This window comes from Lygodium microphyllum, chromosome 19 (genome assembly GCF_053477565.2).
Source record: "Lygodium microphyllum isolate KBCC chromosome 19, Lygodium_microphyllum_v1.1.10, whole genome shotgun sequence".
Classification (NCBI taxonomy): domain Eukaryota; kingdom Viridiplantae; phylum Streptophyta; class Polypodiopsida; order Schizaeales; family Lygodiaceae; genus Lygodium; species Lygodium microphyllum.
In genome coordinates, this window is record NC_141153.1 from 7,772,537 (window position 1) to 7,794,263 (window position 21,727).

Below are 21,727 nucleotides of genomic sequence, written 5' to 3' on the forward strand. Positions count from 1 at the left end.
GCTCATGCCAGTCCATTCCCTAGAAAGGGAACAAGATTGGACGTTCTAACTAGGGATGGGAACTGAGGCTGGAACATTCCTTTGTCTTGGAATGCATTCCCGATTCCTCACCGTTAGGGAACAACATTTGCCCATTCCATGTTGGCATTCCCTCCATTCCATGTTCCTATGCTGTTGAATATGACCAAATCTGGTGCACCATGAAACAAAGCCAGCAAATTTTCAAACATGTCAGTGGTCCACAAGTGGTTGATATTTGCATTCCACAAAGGGTTGACTTGTATGTCCAGCAAATACAATATTTGGACTCATTATGATCTTGTTCATGGAAGGTTGCTACAAGTGGTACCCTTTACTTTCAGCACTACATCGAATGAATATGCATTTGATAGCTTTGTCTTGAAGCTTATGGGGTCATGTGTTTTTTTCTTTTTTTTTTTTTGAGAGAGAGAGAGATTAATCTATGTTTTTAAAGGTTAATGATTCATTTATGTTTCTCAAGGCCAAGGAAGTCTAATCTAGATAGACCAATGGCCATTTGGGGACTGTTTTGTTTGGCCTCGGGCCTCAACATCAATACACAGAAATCCACTCCAATCAGTTGGTAAGATGGGATTGTTTCTCGAGGTGAGATCACACTTGGCTTATCCCATTGAGGTGGATGTGGCTTCTCGTGCGTTGCTTGATTGGATGTCTTCATGCATTCATAAGTTTATCTATCAGAAATCTTAGGTATGGCCTCTACATGTGTGACTCAAAGTTACACAGATGATGATGATAAGTATGATCCCCTATGTCTTGCCTTTGCTTCCTTGGACATAGAAGTCATTGCAAGAATTGGTGCAGCCCATTTGTTTTATGCCATGGAAAAATCAAAGAAATTGTTTGGGTCAAGTGTGGGTCTCTTGGCAACATATTACTACACCAAAACGTTTGGGTGGTGCTACATCCTTGTACAGACATTGCTATGGGATTTATTGAGGAAATTGTTATCTCACATGGCTGCACTACTAGAATCCTATTCTGAATTCAACTCAAGCAGTCAAAATGCCACAGTTTTTTTTTCTTTCACATGTTATCTCACATGGCTGCACTACTAGAATCCTATTCTGAATTCAACTCAAGCAGTCAAAATGCCACAGTTTTTTTTTCTTTCACATGTTATCTCACATGGCTGCACTACTAGAATCCTATTCTGAATTCAACTCAAGCAGTCAAAATGCCACAGTTTTTTTTTCTTTCACACTTGATTGCCTCTTGGCAAGAGATCCTTCACTTCATTGCTTGGCATCCCCTAGCTCTAGTAAGAAGGCTAATTGCTTACAAGCTAAGGTTTTGGCAATATCGAGGTTGCTTGACTAGTGTGATAAGTTTAATAAGGTGGCATGAATGGGTTTGAGGACTATACGAGGTACTGCCATTTCTAGTCAGACTCAACTTTATTATTTCCATGGTATCCGTCAATACTTTTGAGTACCTTGGGCTTACAGGATGATTTGGTCAAACTCGGAGTAATGGCTTTAGTGGCATTCCCCTCTACTTGTATTTCAGCTTTTATCCCCATTGTTGGACTGGGGTTTTGTGAAACTAGATGATTTTTTGAAACAATCAGCCAATCAGGTTTATCATAAGATGGATGCTTGAGGATAAGAGATGGGTGATTGACAAAGCAAATAAAGTCTAGTCTACTTCAGATAGTAAATCTAAGTGGCATGATTGGTTGCTTCAATTTTGGAGGTCTAAGCTTCCTTTCTAGGGGAATTTTTTTATATGGAGGTTTCTTATTAGGGCTCTTCTTATCAGAGGTCTCTCCACAAGGGATATGCCACATAGTTACAAGATCTCATGGTAGATGTGTCTTCTATATTGCATGTCATGAGACTTCTAGTCATCTCTTTATCTCTCGCCCAATTGCTAGACTGATATGGGATTGCATCTCCAGAGTATGGCAGTGACACATCAACAAACAAGCATCCATTCTTGGGTTTTGGGCAAGATACGGTATGGCATGGTATGACAAAATACAATACTAAATGGTATCTTAAGATTTTTTTAAGGTGCAATATGATAAAAATACGTCACTCTTTCCTAAAAGTAACTTAAAACCTAATTCTTTTTGACAAAATAAGGTACCTCAAATAACCTTTATCCCATGGAAGAATCGTATTAGTGTAAGGTGCATTTAGCTCATCCCAAAGTGCGGTTTGGAGAAGAAAAGAAGTATCTGTTAAGTTGGTACCTTATGGTACTAATACTTAAGGTATGGTACCTAAAGTACGGTATAGTATGAACCCTTTCATACATGGTAGTAGTGCAACTATGGGTGCCATTCACAGTCACTTTATAGCGGCAGCATCCCTATCTTTTTCAATTTCTGCAATCACGCTAGTTTTTGGCATACTATTGGTCACACAATGCTTTTATTTTTTATTCAGCTTTAGGTATCCCTGGTCATGTGGGTTGTGTTTGAGGATTCTTATTATGCCAAATTACTTCCATGGTTTTGGCTGTTTTGATCCTTAGAGAGGTGCCTGCTCCATGGATGAATATCATCCACACCACCCTGGTTTGACTGACTTCATGATCTCGTCTATTCTTGTAGCTTTGTGTGTTTTGTAACGTTTTGACTCCATGTGTCATTTTCTATTTCTTTTGGAGCATGCTTGGTTGTCTTGAAGACACTTTGTAAATGTTTAATTTTAGTAATTCAATCTTTTTGACCAGAGAGAGAGAGAGAGAGAGAGAGAGACCTTGTTACTGCTCGAACCCTGCCCTAGTACACCTGCTGCAACTAGTCAACCTGCCCAGTGATTAGCCCTGCTCTACGACCTGCGCCCAGTTCTGCTTCTGAGAGAGAGGGCGAACAAGGATTAGCTATGCCCTTTCAACTGCCCACTGTCACTATACTGTCTTGCGCCGCCTGGTGCTGGGTACCTGTGCCTTCTGGCACAGGGAGCTCGCTTATGTCCCCACGATTGTTGGGAGGCTTGAAGGTCATTTGACTTGCGGATCGTGGCTCCCCATCTGACCTGTGCAGGGTCTGTTTGTGGCGTCTTGTTCTGCTTTCAGCTCTCAGGCAAAGCTTCAGCACGGAGGTTGAGTCTAGTAGCTCCCCCTGACAGAGTGCATCCTGACAAACCTGCAACAGGGGGCAGAAAGAAGTTCCTGCTCAGCATCTAGCTCTGTGATGGATATAGCTTTTCTGGACCACCAAATAGGAAATGGGAATGACCAAGTTCTGTCGGACTTGGATAGTGATTCGTTGGCTGAGGATTGCGGGCTGTTGGCCGATGGGGAAGAGATCAGTAAACATCAGAAGATGTCAGTTGAAGAACCAATATTATGCCCCCCAAATTTGCCTCACCTAGAGGTTCACGCTTCTGGTTCACAACCTGATGGGTTTCTCAGTTCGTGCTGGCTACTGCCAATCATATTATGCTCGATTATGTCCATATCAATGAGGCCAAAGCTAACTCTTTACCGGACGGGGATCATGTAATTGCAATCATGGGAACGGAACTGGTCCTGCAGTAGATTGCTGCTTTCCATGAGAGGGTAGCCATCTTTTACTTTACAGGAAGGACCCCCTTGATCACCAAGATTCGTGCTCGGCTGCAGTCCATGCTTGCAAGTGTTGAACAATGCCAAGATGATACTTCAGGACATGTGGAGGCCCCTCTTGTTGAAGAGATCATGATGGTCCGAAGGGGTTTTTGGAGATTCTTTTTCGTTCCTCGGAAGTGAGGGCTTTCATTATGCAGCGCATTCCTTTATTCTTGGATGGGCAGCTTGTTCACATGGTCCCTTGGAGGCCTATGGATGTTGGACGAGTTTCAGGAGGTGTTGAGGCAAGCATGCCCAATTTGGGTAGGTGGTTGATTTTCCTGCACATCTTTGGAGACTCCTCCCATTGGTTTTGAGAACCCTTGGCGAGTGTTGGTGGAGCCTCGGCTGGCTTCCGGCAATAGGAACATGGCATGCATGATTTGGGATAAAGGGAAACGTCGCCCGACTAAAATTCGTTTTGAGGTTCCAGGTCTGCAAACTTTGGTTTATGAGATGAAATGGGGTACTTTTGCCTGTGTATGAGGGAGTACTCTTGTAGCTCCCTCACCCACGGTCGTGGCGTCGTGTTGTAGCGCGTTGATAGCTCCACCTACCCACCGTGACATAGTCCCTTGCTAAGCCCCCGGTGATCATGTAAATACTTTCTAGCTATGAATATGAAGTGAAGCCCCCAAGATGGGCCCTTTGGTATATCGTGTGCCATGTTATGTGTCGTGTCGCGTTCCGTGACGTGTTGGGGTGCCCCGTGACGTGGTGAGGGGTCGAAATGGCAAACTTGTGGAATGGGTCTAGTGCTACCTCGGGGCCTAGACGGGGTCCCCAGGAGGTCCCGAGCGGGTCTCGGAGGGTTGGAACATCACACTTGGTACTGTTTCAGATGTGGTCAATTTGGGCCATTTCATTTTAGAATGTGACAAAAATCCTGAGGTTTTGTAGCGAACTATAGATCCAGACATGGATATACAAGACCATCATCCTCAGCATATACTTCAGCAGAGCCATAAGCTGATTCTGAGATGCTTCCCCAACATGGTCATGATGAAGGAAAGAAGGAGGTTTCTCAAGTTGGTATTGAGCATGCTTTGCTTGCGGTGGAGTAGAATGTGTCTTCTCGGGAAGATTCTTGGGTCTCAATGGTTAGACGTAATGTCAAATAGGGTTCTCGTTTGGCTCTTGCCCACCCACCGCTGCACCTAATCACTCAGACCTTTCAACGCAAAGGTAAGGCGTTTTACATGAATTCTCAATCTTCATGTGCACCGGGAGGAGATAATAAAAGGACTTTTGATTTTGCTTTGCGCTTGGATGTGGCGGGGGGGGGGGGGGGGGTGTGCCTCCTAGGGATGTTTTTCATTCATAGCAACAGTAGTTTCCTTCCTGTGCTTTGATTGCTAGTTTGCAGAGAGCAAACCTTGTAGATGTAATCCGAAGTGAGATGGAGAGATTCCAAGCAGCTAAAGCTATAGATGTAAAAGGAAAAGGGAAAGCTGTGGTTCAGTAGTTTTTCTCATTTTTGATTTATTATGAGAATTGCTTTGTGGAATGTGAAAAGGTATCCCTTCGAGCATCAAGCAGTATCGGTTGTGGAAAGCTGTATTTGCTGGAAATTGGGATATATTTTGTGCTATGGAGCATAAACAACGGGCTTTGGTTGGATCTTCTTATGTTTATAAGGATTATGTAGCTTTTTTTAGTGGTCGACCTCCACATAAATCTGGAGTTATGTTGGCTGTCAAATCCATCTTGCAACCATTGTTGGTCTCTCAGGATCCTCGAGGTCGATTTGTGATTCTGGAAATCCTTTATGAGGGAGAGGTGTTGTGGTGGGTGGGTGTGTATGCTCCTTCTACTGCAAGGGAACATCGTCAACTTTGGGTTGACCTGCATTGCCTTGCCATGGCTCGTCAAGGTTTTGTCATAGGTGACTTTAATGCATGTGTATCTGGGGATCAGGCGACTTCTCTGCACTCAATCATGGATGGTCCTAAGCGACGGGCTTGGGATGCCCTTGCAGCGGTGCCTTTGAAGCAAAACATGTGGTCCTAGATGTATCCATCACAATGAAGATATACCTATTGTTCTTTTCAGCATCCTAACACCTGGGTCAGATTGGATCGGATATACATTTGTCAGAGTGATTCCTTTCTTCCTGCAGTCATTGACATGTGGGTGGAATGACAGCATGTCTTATCAGATCACTACCCTTTGGTCTTGGAAATGACCCATAGACCTATTCATGTATTTAAGGCTCTCCTTGTTCGGTTGCCTCTTTGTTTCAATCAATCTTTTTTGTAGCAGAATCAGTTTTTGGAATGTGTTGAGCAACCGATCGCTTCTTTTACCTTGAAGGTCCTATCTGGAGGGAGGGACGCATGGGCAGTTTACGTATTGAACTGTAGCATACCCAATCTTTATTGGGCCACTCCTTGTCTCTAAGTCAATCAGGGGATTCTAATGAAGACTTGCTCACATGCATTGAATGGTTGAAAGGCAGGGTTCATTCTCTTCAGGAAGAGGAATATGCAAAATACAAATTGCTGGCCAGAGCTGAAGCTTTATACGATAATAACTGTCAATCCCATCAATTCTTTGCTCGTCTGCACCAGAAATATACACATGAAAATATTGTGTGTTTGATGGATGAGCAGGGTATTATGGTGACTGATCCTGCCTCCATCATTCGGATGAGTGTTGACTTTTATAAGTCCTTGCTGGGTCTGCTAGAGATTTTTTCTGATGATGTTCACTTTGCTCGCTGATATATTTGCGAGTTGGTTATTAGTAATCAGGTTAAACCAAAATGGGTGGATTTAATGGAGATTGATATTTCAGAAGATGAGGTGGAAGAAGTGCTGTCCCACCTGCCCCAAAGGAAAAGTCTTGGCTGGGATGGGCCTCCTAATGAGCTGTTTTCAGCTCATGTGGAGCAGTTTAAAGACCCATTGACTCGCCTGTGTCAGCAAGTGTGGAATTCTAGTATGATGCCGTTAGATTGGAAGATTGTTGTCATTCGGTTGTTGCCCAAGGTTCCCTCTCCAACCTCTTTGAAACAATGGAGACCCATTTTTGCCATGGGTTCATTATATAAAATCTTCTCCAAAATCATTGCCAACAGGTTGTAGAAAGTTTTTCCACACTTGATTCATCCACGTCAATATGGTTTCATTAAAGGTCGGAATATAATGCATAACATTTTGAATGTTCAACTGGGAATTGACTATGCTAAAGCTTCAAGTCAGCAAGTAGTTTTGCTTTAGCTTGATATTGAGAAGGCATTTGATCATGTTAGTTGGTCTTTTTTGCTGCAATTATTGTCTACAATGGGATTCAATCCTCGCATGGTGTCTCTTGTTGATACCATTAGTCAAGGTGCTATGGCTCGTATTGCTCTTAATGGAGGGATCACAGAGGAAATTGCCTTATCTCGGTCTCTTAGGCAAGGCTGCCCTCTTAGTCTTTTGCTGTTCGCTTTGGTCACTCACCCGATGCTCTCATTGTTGGATAAGCTGGCTAATCAAGGCGAGATAGTTAGCTTGTCTCTTCCCTGTGGTACTCAACTTGTGGGTCAATCTTTGGCTGATGATTCCTTTATGTTCCTTAAGGTTGATCGCACTAATGTTAATCGGGCAATGGTGGCGTGGAATCTTTTTGCTTTGGCATCAAGTCTTCATATTAATACTCAGAAATCTACACTTCTCTCCTATACGGAGCACGATCTGTAGGCCTTGGGCTAGCATGAAATTCTGATCTCAAAGGGAAATATAATCCAACACCTGGGATATCCTATCGATGTGGAGGTAGCTCCCCGTGCCTTACTGGATTGGATGGCCTCTCGGATTCATGATAGGTTCATGTACTGGAAATCTAAAGGTTGGCCTTTACATGACAGGCTTAAAGTTGCTCAATGTATTATGATCAGTATGATATTGTTCTTTCTGCAGCATACTTTCAAACGCTCCCTGCTGTCGCGTAAGCTGTTGCTGATCCAACCGCCATCGTTCTTGCTCTCCCCTCCCCCCTGCCTATTGCTCGTGGTCCCCCACCTCTGCCCCGTCTATTCCCCCGCTCTCTCCCCAGTACAGACTACCCACCGCCTTTCCCCCCCCGCCTCTAATCTATCTACTCCCCTGCCTCTGCCCCATCTATCCCCTCCACTTTCTCCTCCGCAATGATTGCCAGCCGCCTCCTCCCCCGCCTCTACTCGGCCTCCTCCCCCGACTCGACTTCGTCTACTCTGCCTCTACTCCATCTACTCTCCCCACCGATTCGCCTCCTTGGGGAGCATTGCTCCCTGGCGTGCCCCCCCCAATGTTGTCTCTACATCTCCGACACCCGCCTGCTTTCCCACCTTTCGTTAGCTCTCCCCCCGCTTGAAACTGCCCCTCTTCTTCCGCCTGTTGGCGTGATCCCCCTGCCTTCTTGTCATAGGCTGAAAAATGAAAAAAAAAAACTAAGTAGTGCTTAACTAAACCACACACCATCAGGACAGACAAATAGATACAAGTTGGACTACGGCGGTGTCCAACACTCCCCCCCACTGTGTAAACAAGCACCCCCCCCTTCCCCCCTCCCCACCCCCCCCCCCCCCCCTCCCCTCCAACCACCTTCGACAACGCAGCAGAGTGAGTGGTAGGTCCTCAGTTGGGATGCGCGATCGAAACCTTTGGTCAGACGTTGGTGCATTCCACGAGTGCCCAGTGAAACACCTTGCGTATCATCCTTTCTGAGGAACAACTCTTGGCCGTCTGGGCCACAAAGTTGGAGCTGAAAGAAACAACAATCTTTAGTCAGGTCGTTGGACACCTCCCTATCAAGAGCCCAGTTGCAAGATTGGCTCCACTCCACGCTGCGCATTGGCACATGCAGATTAGGGAGGTAGTCCTCATGGGCCGAGGGATCTTCATGGTTCAACTCACCTCTACAGACACAGCCCATGAGTTAGTGGAGAGCTCGCCCTATGCCTCCATGAAGGGGTCATCTACATGGTTCCTTGGTATAGCGGCTTCACCATGGAGTCTTTTACACTCCACAACAGTTTTCTCAGACACCCAGTCACCCTACTTTTCCTCGGACTAGCAGTAGAGTACCGCTAGTTAGTGGATGACTTTGGTTGGCTTTTTGGCAAAGTTCTTGCTGCTTCCTTTGCGGATGCAGTGACAGCTGCAAGTGTCCCAAAGGTACAAGTCGCTGTGAAAGACACAAAAAGCATACCAAAGTTTTTGGAGATTGAGGCTGGAGGTTACTCCTTTAGGCAGCAGGTCATTGTGATTGGGCAACCAGGGCAGTGCCTGTGCTACCACGACTTTGGGCATCAGGCAGCAGATTGTACGCATTTTGGGACCGAGGCATCTCCATCGACAGGCCCACAGGTGGACGCTGACGGCTTCACACGGGTCTAGAGACGACAGAGAGGGAGATGGCAGGCGGGGCCATAGACAACCCCTCAGACCCAGCCTCGACAGTAGGGGGCAGGAGGGCGTGCGACGCCCCCTCGGTAGAGCACTCCGCAGCCCTTTCTGCCCGCCCCACCCAATAGGACCGCAGTCCCCCACATCCATCACCTGCACCACAGACTACCTCACTTGAGATCCCACAGCCTCCACACCCCTCCCTCCTTGTTTCCCATGCTTTCCTCTTCCCCCTTCTTTCCCTCCCCCCGCCCCCCCCCCCCCTCCCCCCCCCCCGCCCCCCCAAACCCGCCTGCCACCCCACACTGGACACATACCTCTGACCATTTCTCCATTCGTCGACCCCCCTCTTCCCCCCCACCACCACCCCTGTCGAGCACTACCCCTGATCCACACCTGTCTCAGGAGATCCCCCCCCCAGACCCACCTCCCCTTCTCCCACAGGTGGTGATGAGCCACACACGCCCACATCCTTCTCGCACAAGCAGTGTTCCCCCTTCCACACAGCCACCAGCTCATCTACCCTCCTCGCATGTCACACTTTCTCGAGACAGGCATAGTTGTTGCCATAGAAGTTCTTCCGCAGTGGCCCATGGTTCTCCCTGATAGTTGCAAAGCGCGGAGAGTTCCCACTACCTCTAGAGGTGGGGATCTTCGTGGTTTGTAAGTCAAGGAGGGGCAAGGTCCATCTACTAGCACTACCGGATGGACCTAACTACGCTTTCTTCCTTCAGTCCTCTCACTTAGGGGATTGGACGATGACAGATTGAGGAGGAGTTGAAGAGTCAGGTGTGGCAGACCACATCTCCCAGTGGATGGGAGATGAAGGACTAGCACTGTTTGCACAACAGTGGTTGTTTGCATGATGGACATTAACTGGTGGGTTGGAGTTGAGGTACCACACTTGAGCATGATCTTTCGAGCCCCCCACAGTGGAAAGCTCCGAGGGATGTAATCGAGTGGCTCCTACCACGGGCGGCCCGTTTCTTCCAATGTATAGAGCCACGACTCTCAGCTTGGTTGATAGATTAATTGATAGTAGCACCTCGTGCATCTATCACTCCTTTGGTTCGGCCAAGGGCAACCATGGGAGACTGGAGTTTTCCATCCAGACCTGTAGCAAAGCGTACTTGCATGCCCCATAGTTTCTCCTCCTCTCATCAACAGCCTTCATTGAACAGATGTCTGTTTGGTCAGTCGCAGGTTTCCTCATGAGCTTACACCTTGCATCCTGGAATGTGAAAAGCCTCCACTATAGTGGGGCACGAGGTTCCAGGAAGTTGATTGTTCGGCAGGAGCTACAGCCTGTCCTTGCTGGACGGATCGACATCTTACTTCTAGAGGAGCACAAGCTCATGTCCACCCAGGCCCAGCGGGTAGGGAAGGTACTTTCGGGCAACTCGCACACCTACTGGGAGCATAGGTGCCCATGGCAGGAGTCGAGGCGTATGCACCTCTATTGGCTCGAGTCTCACCACTTGTGTACGAGACCACGGGACGATAGTAGCAAGGAGAGTTCCATGGATTAGATTGGATATTAGGGACTCGTGCCTTGGAGTCCTCAATGTCTATGCCTCTACGGAGGTTAGGGCACGCAACAGATTCTGGGTGGAGATCACAGATGGACTCCCAAAGGTGGGGTGGACTCTGGATCATTGGAGGAGTCTTCAACAACTTGGAAGCTTTGGAAGACCAGTAGGGCAGAGGCGGAAACCACCATGACATGGCTGTGGAGGAGCAAGAGGCATGGGAGGTTGTCACAACTCTATAGAAACAGAATTTGTATCCTTTTTTCATTAATTTGTCTATATAATGATTTATTAAATTTATTTCCTTTGCACTAATTAGATATAAAGAAAAGTGCATTGGAGCTGGCCACTGATGAGTGGTCACAGGTTATGGTGGACCCACGCGGTGGGTTAGAGAAAAGATAGTTCACACTTCCACCTATATGACCCGATTAGGCGCCTGTGACTAGAACTCACGCATATCAGGGTTAGACTCGCACACAGAAAGGATTGATGCCTTGAAGTGTGGGCTAGATCCACCAGAACAAACAGTTACAATCAACAAGATGGCATGATCATGAAATGCTTGTATAATGTGCATGTGTGGGCTGAAAGCTTGAAATGCACATTTCTTTGCATAGGAAAGTCACATGAAGATTCGGATACCATTTTTGCGATGTACACGGAAAAAGCTTTCATATGACACCCATATTGGGCGGGTCCCTAAATTTTAGGAGGTCCCTAAAATTTAGGAGCCTCGAATTAGCCAAAAAATGCTAGTCCTAAAAAATAGGGATGTCATTCTAAAAATAGTAAGTTCTGTACTCTGACTGTGCTTACTAAATTTGGTTGTTTCTATTCTTGACAGTATTCAACCCAAAAAGGAAGGCCATAGAGAAGAGACAAGTGTCAAGACACTTGTCACACAAGTTTCCAAGTGTCCCACCACTTGTCACATCTCATGACATGTGGCTGGACACTTGTCTTGTGCTACTCCACTTTCCTCTTTTGTACTAGCTCTTCCCTCTCCTATAAATAAGAGCTCGTTTTTCTTCATTCAACATCATTTTTCTTTGCTGTAAACTCATGTACAGCACCCGCAGGTAGCTAGAAACTGGCCCCATCCATCCCCATCATCATCCCCCACTTCTCCATTATCAAATTCTTCCATATTCCCTCTTCTATCACTACTGTTTTACAAGACAGCAAGCCTGTAAATTCATTATTACAGCACCTCCTTCTCGAGCTCTTTCTTCCATTTTAGCTACAAGAAGCAAGCCCTATCCATGTACTGCTGATCAACGATGGAGAAAGGCTGAATTCCCCTTTTTCTTCTCTCATACTGTAAAGAAATCAGTTCTTATCATTGCATAATAGATAATGCATGTGTGTTTGTACATCTTTGCATGATATTGTGAGAGTGAGAATTACTTCTTCTCACTCTCAGGTTGATTGTAACTGAGCTCTTCCCTAAGGGACTTGGGTTGAGCAGAAATACATTCCTTCGGGGGGGGGGGGGGGGGGGGGGGGGGTTGCCCATCTTCAACCCTCAATCTTGTCTCCATTACTTTTACGTTTTCATGGCTGTAATTTTGTGAGTAATTTTCATTTTCAGCTTTAAGTGTTCATTCTCTTTTATATTAAATCTCGAAAACAAGCGAATATCATAATTGTTAAGCATACTACGTTGTTCGGGGCGTTTACAGAGGTCTTTCTATTGGCAGTAGGAGAAAGTGATGCCTGGAGAGACCCTGCCTTCCACAGGAGGGAGAGATCGCTAGACTTTTGTTGGGCATACAGGCGGTGAGGTGGAGTCCTGGTGGAGCGGCTGGACAGGTTTTATGTGGAAGAATGGGGTGGCTCTCGGGGAGGCCAAATTGGGCAGTTGGCAGGCTCCACGTTGTCTGATCATTGCCCGGTTCTCCTGACACTAGATCCCCCACCCTCTACCCTAGACTCATGAGCCTGTCGTATCCTTGACTCGATCTATAGGAGGGAGGAGGTGACGAGACAGATAGAGTAGATTTGAACCAAGGAGAGGGGCAGGAGGGACCCGATAGCAGAGGAGGTTATAGAGGCCCTAGCCAAGTCGTGTAGAATCTGCCAAGAGGCAGCCATACAGGCCAGGCAGTAGAGCTGGAAGGAGGATAGAGCACTCCAGGGGGACCTTGCACCAATGCAAAGATTATTATAGGAGTCACCAGGGGATCCCACCCTCCACGCACAAGACGTGCGCACGAGAGCAGATATTGCTGGCCTAGAGGAGAAGCGCTCAGGGTTCTCTTTCTGCACCTCTGCAACTTTCTGGGCACGAAAAGGAGATACGATGTGCAAGGAGTTTTTCCAGGTGCACCAGCCTTGCTCCTCAGGAGAGCAAATACGCAGCCTTCGAGATCCGTATGGGAGGACTCGTTCTAGCCCAGAGGAGGTGATGAAGATTTCCACCAACTACTAAAGTCGCCTGTTCTAGCAGGAGACAGCCTTAGCTAGAGGGCAGGGTTGTAGACAGCAGGTCTTAGATCACATCCTGTCCCTCATCTCAGAGGAGATGGGACGCTCCCTTCTAGCCCCCTTCACAGAGAAGGAACTAGAGGAGGCTTTCCATACATAGGACGGGCAGAAATGCTCAGGAGAGGATGGCCTCTCTAAGGCCTTCTTCACTACCTACTAGGAAGTGGTGAAGGACCCCCTACTGATGGCTTTCCAAGAGAGCTTCACTTCAGGTTAGATGCCAGGGAGTCTTTTGGAGGCCTTATCAGTCTCCTCCCCAAAGGGGTGACCGGTTTGAGGTTTCTTAGTGGAGACCAATCACATTTTTTTCAGTGGCCTATAAGGCACTAGCAAAGACGATTGGTAGGCGACTACGCCCCGTGCTTCTAGACATCATCCATGACACATAGACAGGCTTTGTTCAGCATAGGAGCATCTTGGACAATGTATTTGCCTTCTTTGTGGTGACAGAGTGGGCTCAACACAGTGGGCAGAGACTGGCCGTACTACTCTTGGATTTTGAGAAAGCTTATGACAGGATGGATTGGGACTTCCTAGAGGACACCATGGTGAGGTTGGGTTTCCCTCATGCTTGGATTCACGGGATCTTCGCACTTCACAGATTAGCCACTAGCAAGGTTCTCATTGGTGGTAGGCATGGGGAGGAGTTTCGGCTGGAGAGATTGGTACGACAGGGCTGTTTCGTGTCCCCGTACCTGTTCCTACTCTTTGCAGAGGCGATGTCCCATTTCCTTAGGTCACATGAGAGCAGACTACGCGGCATCCGAGCTGGATAGAGTGAGGATGGCTCTTGAGGTGTTTTGTCTTGCTGCGGGAGCGAAAATCAACTAACGATAGCAAGGAGTGGGGCGTCCACCTCGGATTTAGATGGGTGAGTAGAGGGCAGACTGTCTACCTAGGGTTCCAGGTGGAACTCGACATCACGCCCGCCCATCATTTTCTTCCTGTCCTTGATTCTATTCGGAGGAAGCTGACCTATTGGAGCACGGCTCGCCTCTCACTAGCTGGTCGAGCCCTGGTGGTTAACCAGGTCCTCCTAGCGATGGCGTGGTATATCGCCTCGTGTTGGTGCTTCTCCTCTTCTTGTGTAGTGCAGCTTCGCGGCCTAGTGCAGAATTTCTTTTGGTCAAGGTCATATGGCTCCAAGGATTCTAGGGCCAAGGTGGCGTGGTCAACCATTATACAACATCGGTCAGAGGGAGGGCTTGGGATCATAGAGCAAGAGTATTAGAGTATGGCCCTCTTGGGCAAGCTAGTTGTCCGCGACCTCACACCAGGCGGGTAGACGTGGAAGGTTTTATTGTAGGAGGGTCTTCAGGATTGTAGATCGAGGCTTCACGGTGAGTGGAGCTTGTCCCTGAGATGGATCTTCACGTCAGCCCAAATCACCCTCCCCAAATCACCTTTCCTACGTAGCTTACTTCGTGTGTGGCAAGGCTTACGTAAGGCCCTAATCCAGAGCCCCCCAAGATGCCAGGAGGAGATAGACTGTCAGCCAGTGATCTGGAACCCTCAGGTCAAAGATCGGGATGGGGCACAGATTGGCGAGCACCCCCACATTCATTGGGCTAGTTGGGAGGCCGGCTCAACTCGTACCATCAGGACATGGCGGGAGGTGTATAGGATGGCGGACAAGGTGTTGCAGCAAGTATCAGGCTGCCAGAGAGAAGTAGAGTTGAGGAGAAGGGAGATAGACGGAGCAATACCTCTGGAGTGGCTTCTCCCCCGATACGAGAGCCGATAGAGCTCGAGGAGGTTTGGACTGCTAGGTTTTCACAAGCAGACATCCATCTACAAGTGGCATGTAGAGTAGGCAGCACCCTGCAGGGGACTTTCTTCACCGTTCAGGAAGGGAGGCATCTGGCCCTTGACAGAGGGTAGCAGGATGGGGGGATAGCTGCCCTGTCGTGGAGGAGGGTACCAGTGGTGGGCCTTCAGGGGAAGACATGGCAACTAGACCCCTATGTTTTCTAGGAGGAGCTTAGGGAGTGGCACCTTTGGATCTGGGAGGGCAGACCACTTGATGAGCTGGAGTGGATCCTAGAGAGTGGCTCTGGCCGGCCACTGCAGTCACCAAGAAGCCACTGCAATTCCTGGAGTATACTGCCAGGATTGGCAGACACGTACTAATGCAGGAGGATATGGATTGGGCGCCGTCACATAGTAGGCACTGGGCGGAGCACAACATCACAGAGCCGCTCCGATTGACCTTCTGGTGCCGCCTACTATGGGATAGTCGGAGGCCGAGGAGGGTATCGCATTTCTTATGGCTGGTGGCACACGGAGGCTTGGTAGTGGGAAGTTGGCTTGCCCAGATGCAGAAGGAGGGAGGTTGTGAGCGCTGCACACAATAGCCCCTGGAAACCCCAAAGCATTGCCTTTGGTCTTGCGAGGTGGCACAGCTCGTGTGGAGAGGAGCATGCCGCATCCTTCGCCGTATAGCACCCAGCCTTGGATGTATCTCATGGCGAGCTTTCTGCTGGCAAGCAGTTAACCAGGGCCACCACCTTCTGTATGAGGCCGGGATGCATGACACGATATTCATCATCGAGGCAGGGTCGTGCGCAGTGGTCGGTTTGGAGGCTCTACCCATCTACCAGAAGGTACTCGAGCCCACAGCATACCACTCTGAGGTATGGGAGATCATAGGGAGTCTTATTGGATGGCATATCTGGAAGGCGCAGTGTCAAGAGACTTTCGGCGGAGAGACTTTCAGTACAGGCGACCTTAGCAGAGCTATGGACCTCCATCATCCACTCCCTCCGCAACCATTGGGAGCAAGTGCAAGGCGAGTCCAAGGCTCGCTAGGAGCTCCGTTGTCACTTCATGCGTACTTGGGGTGGCCAAGACCTGTTTTTCGTGATGCAAACACGCAGCCCCAAATGGCGATACACGCTCCCTCCATGGCTTCTTGCTCCCATCCCCCCCAGACCGCCTTGAGAGGCTTGTATACATAATGTATTTGTGACTTTGCATCAACTCCAGTTAGTCTGTTGAGCATGGGCACTCCGTTGTAGTCGGGTTTTTTAAAGTAATATAATCAGCCACATTTTACTTGCAAAAAAAGTTCTTTCTGCCACTGTTGCCCTGAACTAAGAAGTCCCTTTTTGAATTAGTTCAGCCTCTCAGATTTATGTTGTGGAAAAAGAAAGGCAATCGTTTGGGAGAGGTGTGGATTTCGTGGCAACATGTGACTATCCCTAAATGGATGGGGGGTGCAACTTTGTTGGATGTTACTTTGCATATGTCAGCCTTGAGGTTGGCCCTTTTGCAAGCTTTATGTGTACAGAGTCATCCTTGGTCAAAGATTGCTAAAATTTGGCCTATTAAGGTCTCCTAGAGTCTTTTCTCCTTTCTCATTTGATTGCATCCTGGTAGGAGATCCTACCTTTTTCAGTTTGGCGCCCCCATGATATTCGTAAGGAGGTGAATTCGTTGCAAGGAGAAGTACTGGCATCCTCCAGGTTGTTGGATTGGACGGACAAAGATTTGCAAAAAGTCAAGTTTAATCGGATGGCTTGTTTGGGGTTGGGAACAGTTTTTGATGGTGTTATTCCTGGGCAGTCCCGTCTTTATCCTTTTTGGTGTATTCATCAGCACTTTTGAGTACCCCGTAGATATTGTGGCATCTGGTCATCCATACAAGCCAGACTTCAAAGGTTCTCTCCTTTATCTGTGCTACAGTCATGTATCCATGGCGTGACTGGATGTTTGTGCTTCCGGATGATTTCGAGAAGAGGTCTGCTAACCAGATATATCATCAGATGGAGGCCAAGAGATGCATCGGTCACTACAAAGGTGAATAAATTATGGCATACAAGGGATGGCAAAAAGAAGAGGCAGGAAAGATTCATTCAGCTTTGGAAGTCTAAGGTTCCCTATCAGGGTAATGTCTTCTTGTGGAGACTATTGATTGGTGATTTTCCAACTGGAGAGGTGATGCATGCTCGAAAGATCTCTGCTGGTCGTTGTGTATTCTGCACTACATGTGATGAAACATTGCTTCATCTTTTTGTCTCTTGTCCGGTTGCTCGACAGATCTGGAGTTTTATTTCCCGTGTGTGGTTCTCGGCAACTCAGCACCGGATAACGGCCCGTTCATGGATTATGGGAAAGTTGCCCTCTCCACCTTCCTTGCATTTTGATTATTCCTGCCTATTCCATTTCCTTAGATGGACTGGCCTGTGGCATATTTGGCATACTCAGAATGCCTTTATTTCTGATTCAGTTTCGGGCATCTATGGTCATGTAGCCCGTGTTTGAGGTTTTGTGCTATGGCAGATTTCTTCTATGATATCAGCTGACCTGGTTCTTCCTAACATTGCTGCTCCCTGGCTGGCTATTGTTCACTCTACTCCAGCTGTCCTTTCTATGTGCTTTTTTTCTTTATGTAAAAGTCCTGATAGTCTTCCGTCAGTTTCCCTGATGACCTGATGGTCTGATGTAATAGAAAGTAAGAGATACAGAGAGAATACTGACCTGATGGTCTGATGTAAATATTTACTACTTAATTCAATTATCTTGACGAAAAAGAGAGAGAGCTCTAATTTAAGCTCGTCTTGGTTATTTGTGTCTGCTTTTTTTTCTTTGCCGACCTGATGGTCTGATGTAAATATTGCTACTTTTTCTTTGCCGACCTGAGCCAGCAGCCAAAACGGCTATAAAACCATGTGGAAAGAGGTAAAAGAGATTTGGTCACTTCTTGAGCCGCAAGCCAAATAGCCACATGCTATCCATCGCATGAGCCAGACTGGGAGCGGGATAAGCTGGACAGGACTGGATGGACCAGACAAGCTGTCCCGTTCATTGGATGTGGACATCCCTCTGTTTCTAAGTGATAATATATATTCCCATATGTGTGTCTGGACAATCGAACCATTGCAAATGTTTGACAACTAAGATATGATATAACCTAATCATATTTGGCCCTAAAACTGCTCTGGCCTTAGATTGTTAGCTGTGTAATGTTAATGTGAAATGGCCATTTAGAGGCATTGGATAAGAATTTCCAATCATGCTCATCATCAATCACTGGATGAAATACATGCTTACTCTCTAGCATAGGCAGGTGCCTGTTTTCAATATTTCAACACAATAGTTGCTCATTTTCCAACATAGGCTGAAGCATGTAAGACTGCCACTCTGTCATGTTGTCCTGATGTGTATAATTTCTTAGTGTTACATTTTGAAAAACACCCTTTTGCAGGTTTGACACGATTTTTATTAGTTTTTAGTCAATTTATGAGTTCTTCATATCTGAATTATGATTGCAGATCATTACTGTCCAAGCAACAAATTTAACCTCAAAAAATATGCATTTGACTTTACTTTCACCGAGCTCCAAGAACTCAAGTGCTTCATTACCTTTCACAATCTCACCAGGCCACCGTGTTCCATACATGAGTAATTTTATGAGTTTTCATGAAAGAAAAGAATGGCCTGTTACAAAGACAGAAGATAATCATAAAGCATATGAACATGAAAGGCTGAACACAGAAGCACCGACAGCACGGACAGCTTCACTTCAACGCTCAATGTCTTTACCTCCTGTGAGACCAATTGAGAGCATTATGGGAATTACTCCTCGGGTGGTAAAGGAAAGGGCAATATCTGCTGCAGATATCGCAGCAGAAAACAGCTCAACACGGACACATTTGTGGCTGCAAAGTACTGTTCCACTGGGGTATGTGGTAAATTGTCTAAGCACACACTCAACCTTCTAGCTTTTGCATGTTATATCTTGAATCCAAGATATTTTCTTTGGGCTTGTGATGCTCCAAATTTAACAAGTTACGTATTTTGTGTCCACTTTTGCTTTCAACTGCATGTGAATTATGCTCTCTTAACTTTGAGAAGCATCAGCTATTTTTAAACGAATTTGGAATCAAGCTTCACATCTTCTCAGGAGTGGATTGACTAACTTAAAAAAGCATCATACTTCTATTGAAATGGGACTGAAATTGAGCCTTAGAAGCATGCCACTAGCTTGCACTCATAAGTATTCTGGATATGTTTATCATACGTTGGCTTTTTGCTTCCCAATTAGTGACCATCTCTTTTTGAGACTTTTGGTAGTGCCTTTTTCTGCAAGTGGTTACAACAACGGTTTCATGAATAACCAAAACTTGATGTTTTTGACAAGAGAACTCTTTCAGGTCTGTACCTCCCCACTCAACCACAGCTGTCAGGTGTGAATTTCTACCTCTAACAGATGGCATCATCACTCTGGACACGCTTCAAATCGCCACAAAAGAAAGAGGTGACGGTTGTCACGCATCAAATGATTAATATTCTAAACAGAATAGGGCAGATGAAGAAATGTCTGAAATTTTATTTGAACTTATCTCCTTGATTGAAGTATAAGCTTTGCATTCCCTCTCTGTGGCACGGCATTAGCACTAAGAAAATGCGAACTTCTTGGTCTTAACAATTTTGTTAAAGTCATCTCAGTAGGTTGTTGCCAAGTTTGACATTTTAACTTCTAAGAGTAATTATGCTGCATTGTCCAACTTTAGAAATAGTCTCCTTTGGCTTTCTCATTTCAAGAGCCTGGTACTTAGCAATTCGTATATAGTTCTGTTTCTCAAATCTATGGATTACAGGTCATAAGCTCAGGTTATTGTGTTACATTAAAACTTTATCCAAGTCGGTACTTGAGGGACTTTCTAGAACACAGTTAGGATAGCCCTCGAGTCCTAGGAGAAATGTTGGGTGTATGAAAGTTGTCATATTGTTGGATGGGGAACAGGGAAGGCCAAGACCATACTAGTGATATTCATGTTATTTCTTGAACTACTAGTGTAAGTTGACATGGAACATGTAAGCACAGATCAGTTAGTCTAAAGTTGGACAAAACACAGCAGGCCAGAAAAACAGGTTTATGCAGAAAAAGCACGAGTTCATAAGAAAACATGTTGTACAGGGGCCAACATAGAGCCGCTAAGTGCCTATATAGTGATGCCACATTTGATGCTACTGTAGGTTACTTTGGTCTCAGATTATGCATCTGTTGGCTGTTATTGGCATTATGTGTTGTGTGTGTCACAAGCCTTCAATCCAAAGATAGTGGTGATTGCAATTTCACACTATATATTTGACCAAAGTTCTGTGTTAGCTGTCTAATGCAGTAGTAGTTGCTCAGATTTCGTTTTACATGCTTGTTGCAGTTCAAACTTTAGTGGGTCCAGAATCCTTAATGGGTATACAGCTTCTGATCCACATTTTAATTTTTCTCCTATTTGCATTATCAGACCACTTGTATTGAAAATAAATTTTGATGCTGGCTCTGCATCAGAACTTGTTATAATGCATCCCCTTCATTATGTGCAGATACCATCTATACTCCAGAACAATGTCTACAAGTTTATGCCACTTCCAGCATTGGCATTGGACTTTCTTAATGTATAGATTGGTGATGTGCAAGGTTTTACAATATGGTTAAATCAATTCCTTAGAAAGACCATTCCCCTGTACCTGCTTTACAAGGAGTTACAGTTGTCCAAAGAATTTGGCTCCGCATCAGAACTTGTTATAATGCATCCCCTTCATTATGTGCAGATACCATCTATATTCCAGAACAATGTCTACAAGTTTATGCCACTTCCAGCATTGGTATTGGACTTTCTTAATGCATAGATTGGTGATGTGCAAGGTTTTACAATATGGTTAAATCAATTCCTTAGAAAGACCATTCCCCTGTACCTGCTTTACAAGGAGTTACAGTTGTCCAAAGAATTTGGCTCTGCATCAGAACTTGTTATATTGCATCTCCTTCATTATGTGCAGATACCATCTATACTCCAGAACAATGCCTACAAGTTTATGCCACTTCCAGCATTGGCATAGGACTTTCTTAATGCATAGATTGGTGATGTGCAAGGTTTTACACTATGGTTAAATCAATTCCTTAGAAAGACCATTCCCCTGTACCTGCTTCACAAGGAGTTGCACTTGCCAAAGAATTTGGCTCTGCATCAGAACTTGTTATAATGCATCCCCTTCATTATGTGCAGATACCATCTATACTCCAGAACAATGTCTACAAGTTTATGCCACTTCCAGCATTGGCATTGGACTTTCTTAATGCATAGATTGGTGATGTGCAAGGTTTTACAATATGGTTAAATCAATTCCTTAGAAAGACCTTTCCCCTGTACCTGCTTTACAAGGAGTTACAGTTGTCCAAAGAATTTGAACTGGAAGGATACATGACCCAGATTCGAAACCAATATTGCTTTTTTGAATTTCCCCACACTTTCAATGCAGGGCAGTGCTTCTTGGTTTTGTGAGGAGGTACCTACACAAGGCAAAGTATTGTGAGTCCTCAATACTAGGAATCTTGCTAAGTATTGTGGTTAAGTTAAGGTTGGGCAATGGACTTGCCTGAAGCTAGTGAAGACATTCTTGTTGCAGTTAGGGGTTTCTCAGTTAATCCTGCTGAGAACTAGTTAGTGGTCCAGATTAAGGCTTATAACTTGAATGCGATGTTTTGTAATTCATTTCTATGCCTAGATGGCTAACAAAAAGGGTTAAAAGGCTTTGGGGAATTTCTCTAAATGAAGGTAGTTAAGCCTTATCATCAACTACCTTCATTTAAAGGAAGGAGAAGTCGTAACAAGGTTTCAGAAGGTGAACCTGCAGAAGGATCAGACACATCCGTGAGAACAATGCGAACCATGGAATGTTCGTGAGGGATTGCACTCGGAGGTGTGGTCAGCATCCTCTCTCCCCTCA

General features: G+C 46.0%; 1 protein-coding gene across 2 annotated transcripts in view; it reads left to right on the forward strand.

The window, feature by feature from the left end:
- The window catches only part of LOC148019535 (heat-inducible transcription repressor), a 154,102-nt gene extending 133,319 nt beyond the window's left edge, over positions 1–20,783 (forward strand). The window contains exons 8-10 of one of the 2 annotated variants that reach the window (XR_015695003.1): positions 18,268–18,684; positions 19,150–19,253; positions 20,324–20,783. Coding sequence is in view for 1 of the 2 variants with exons in the window: in XM_087701029.1 (XP_087557155.1) it covers positions 18,268–18,677; positions 19,150–19,253; positions 20,324–20,394 (585 nt within the window). In the remaining variant the exon portion in view is untranslated. The remainder of the gene's footprint in view (positions 1–18,267; positions 18,685–19,149; positions 19,254–20,323) is intronic. The other variant, XM_087701029.1, reaches the window with a different exon arrangement.
- Positions 20,784–21,727: the final 944 nt, after the last annotated feature.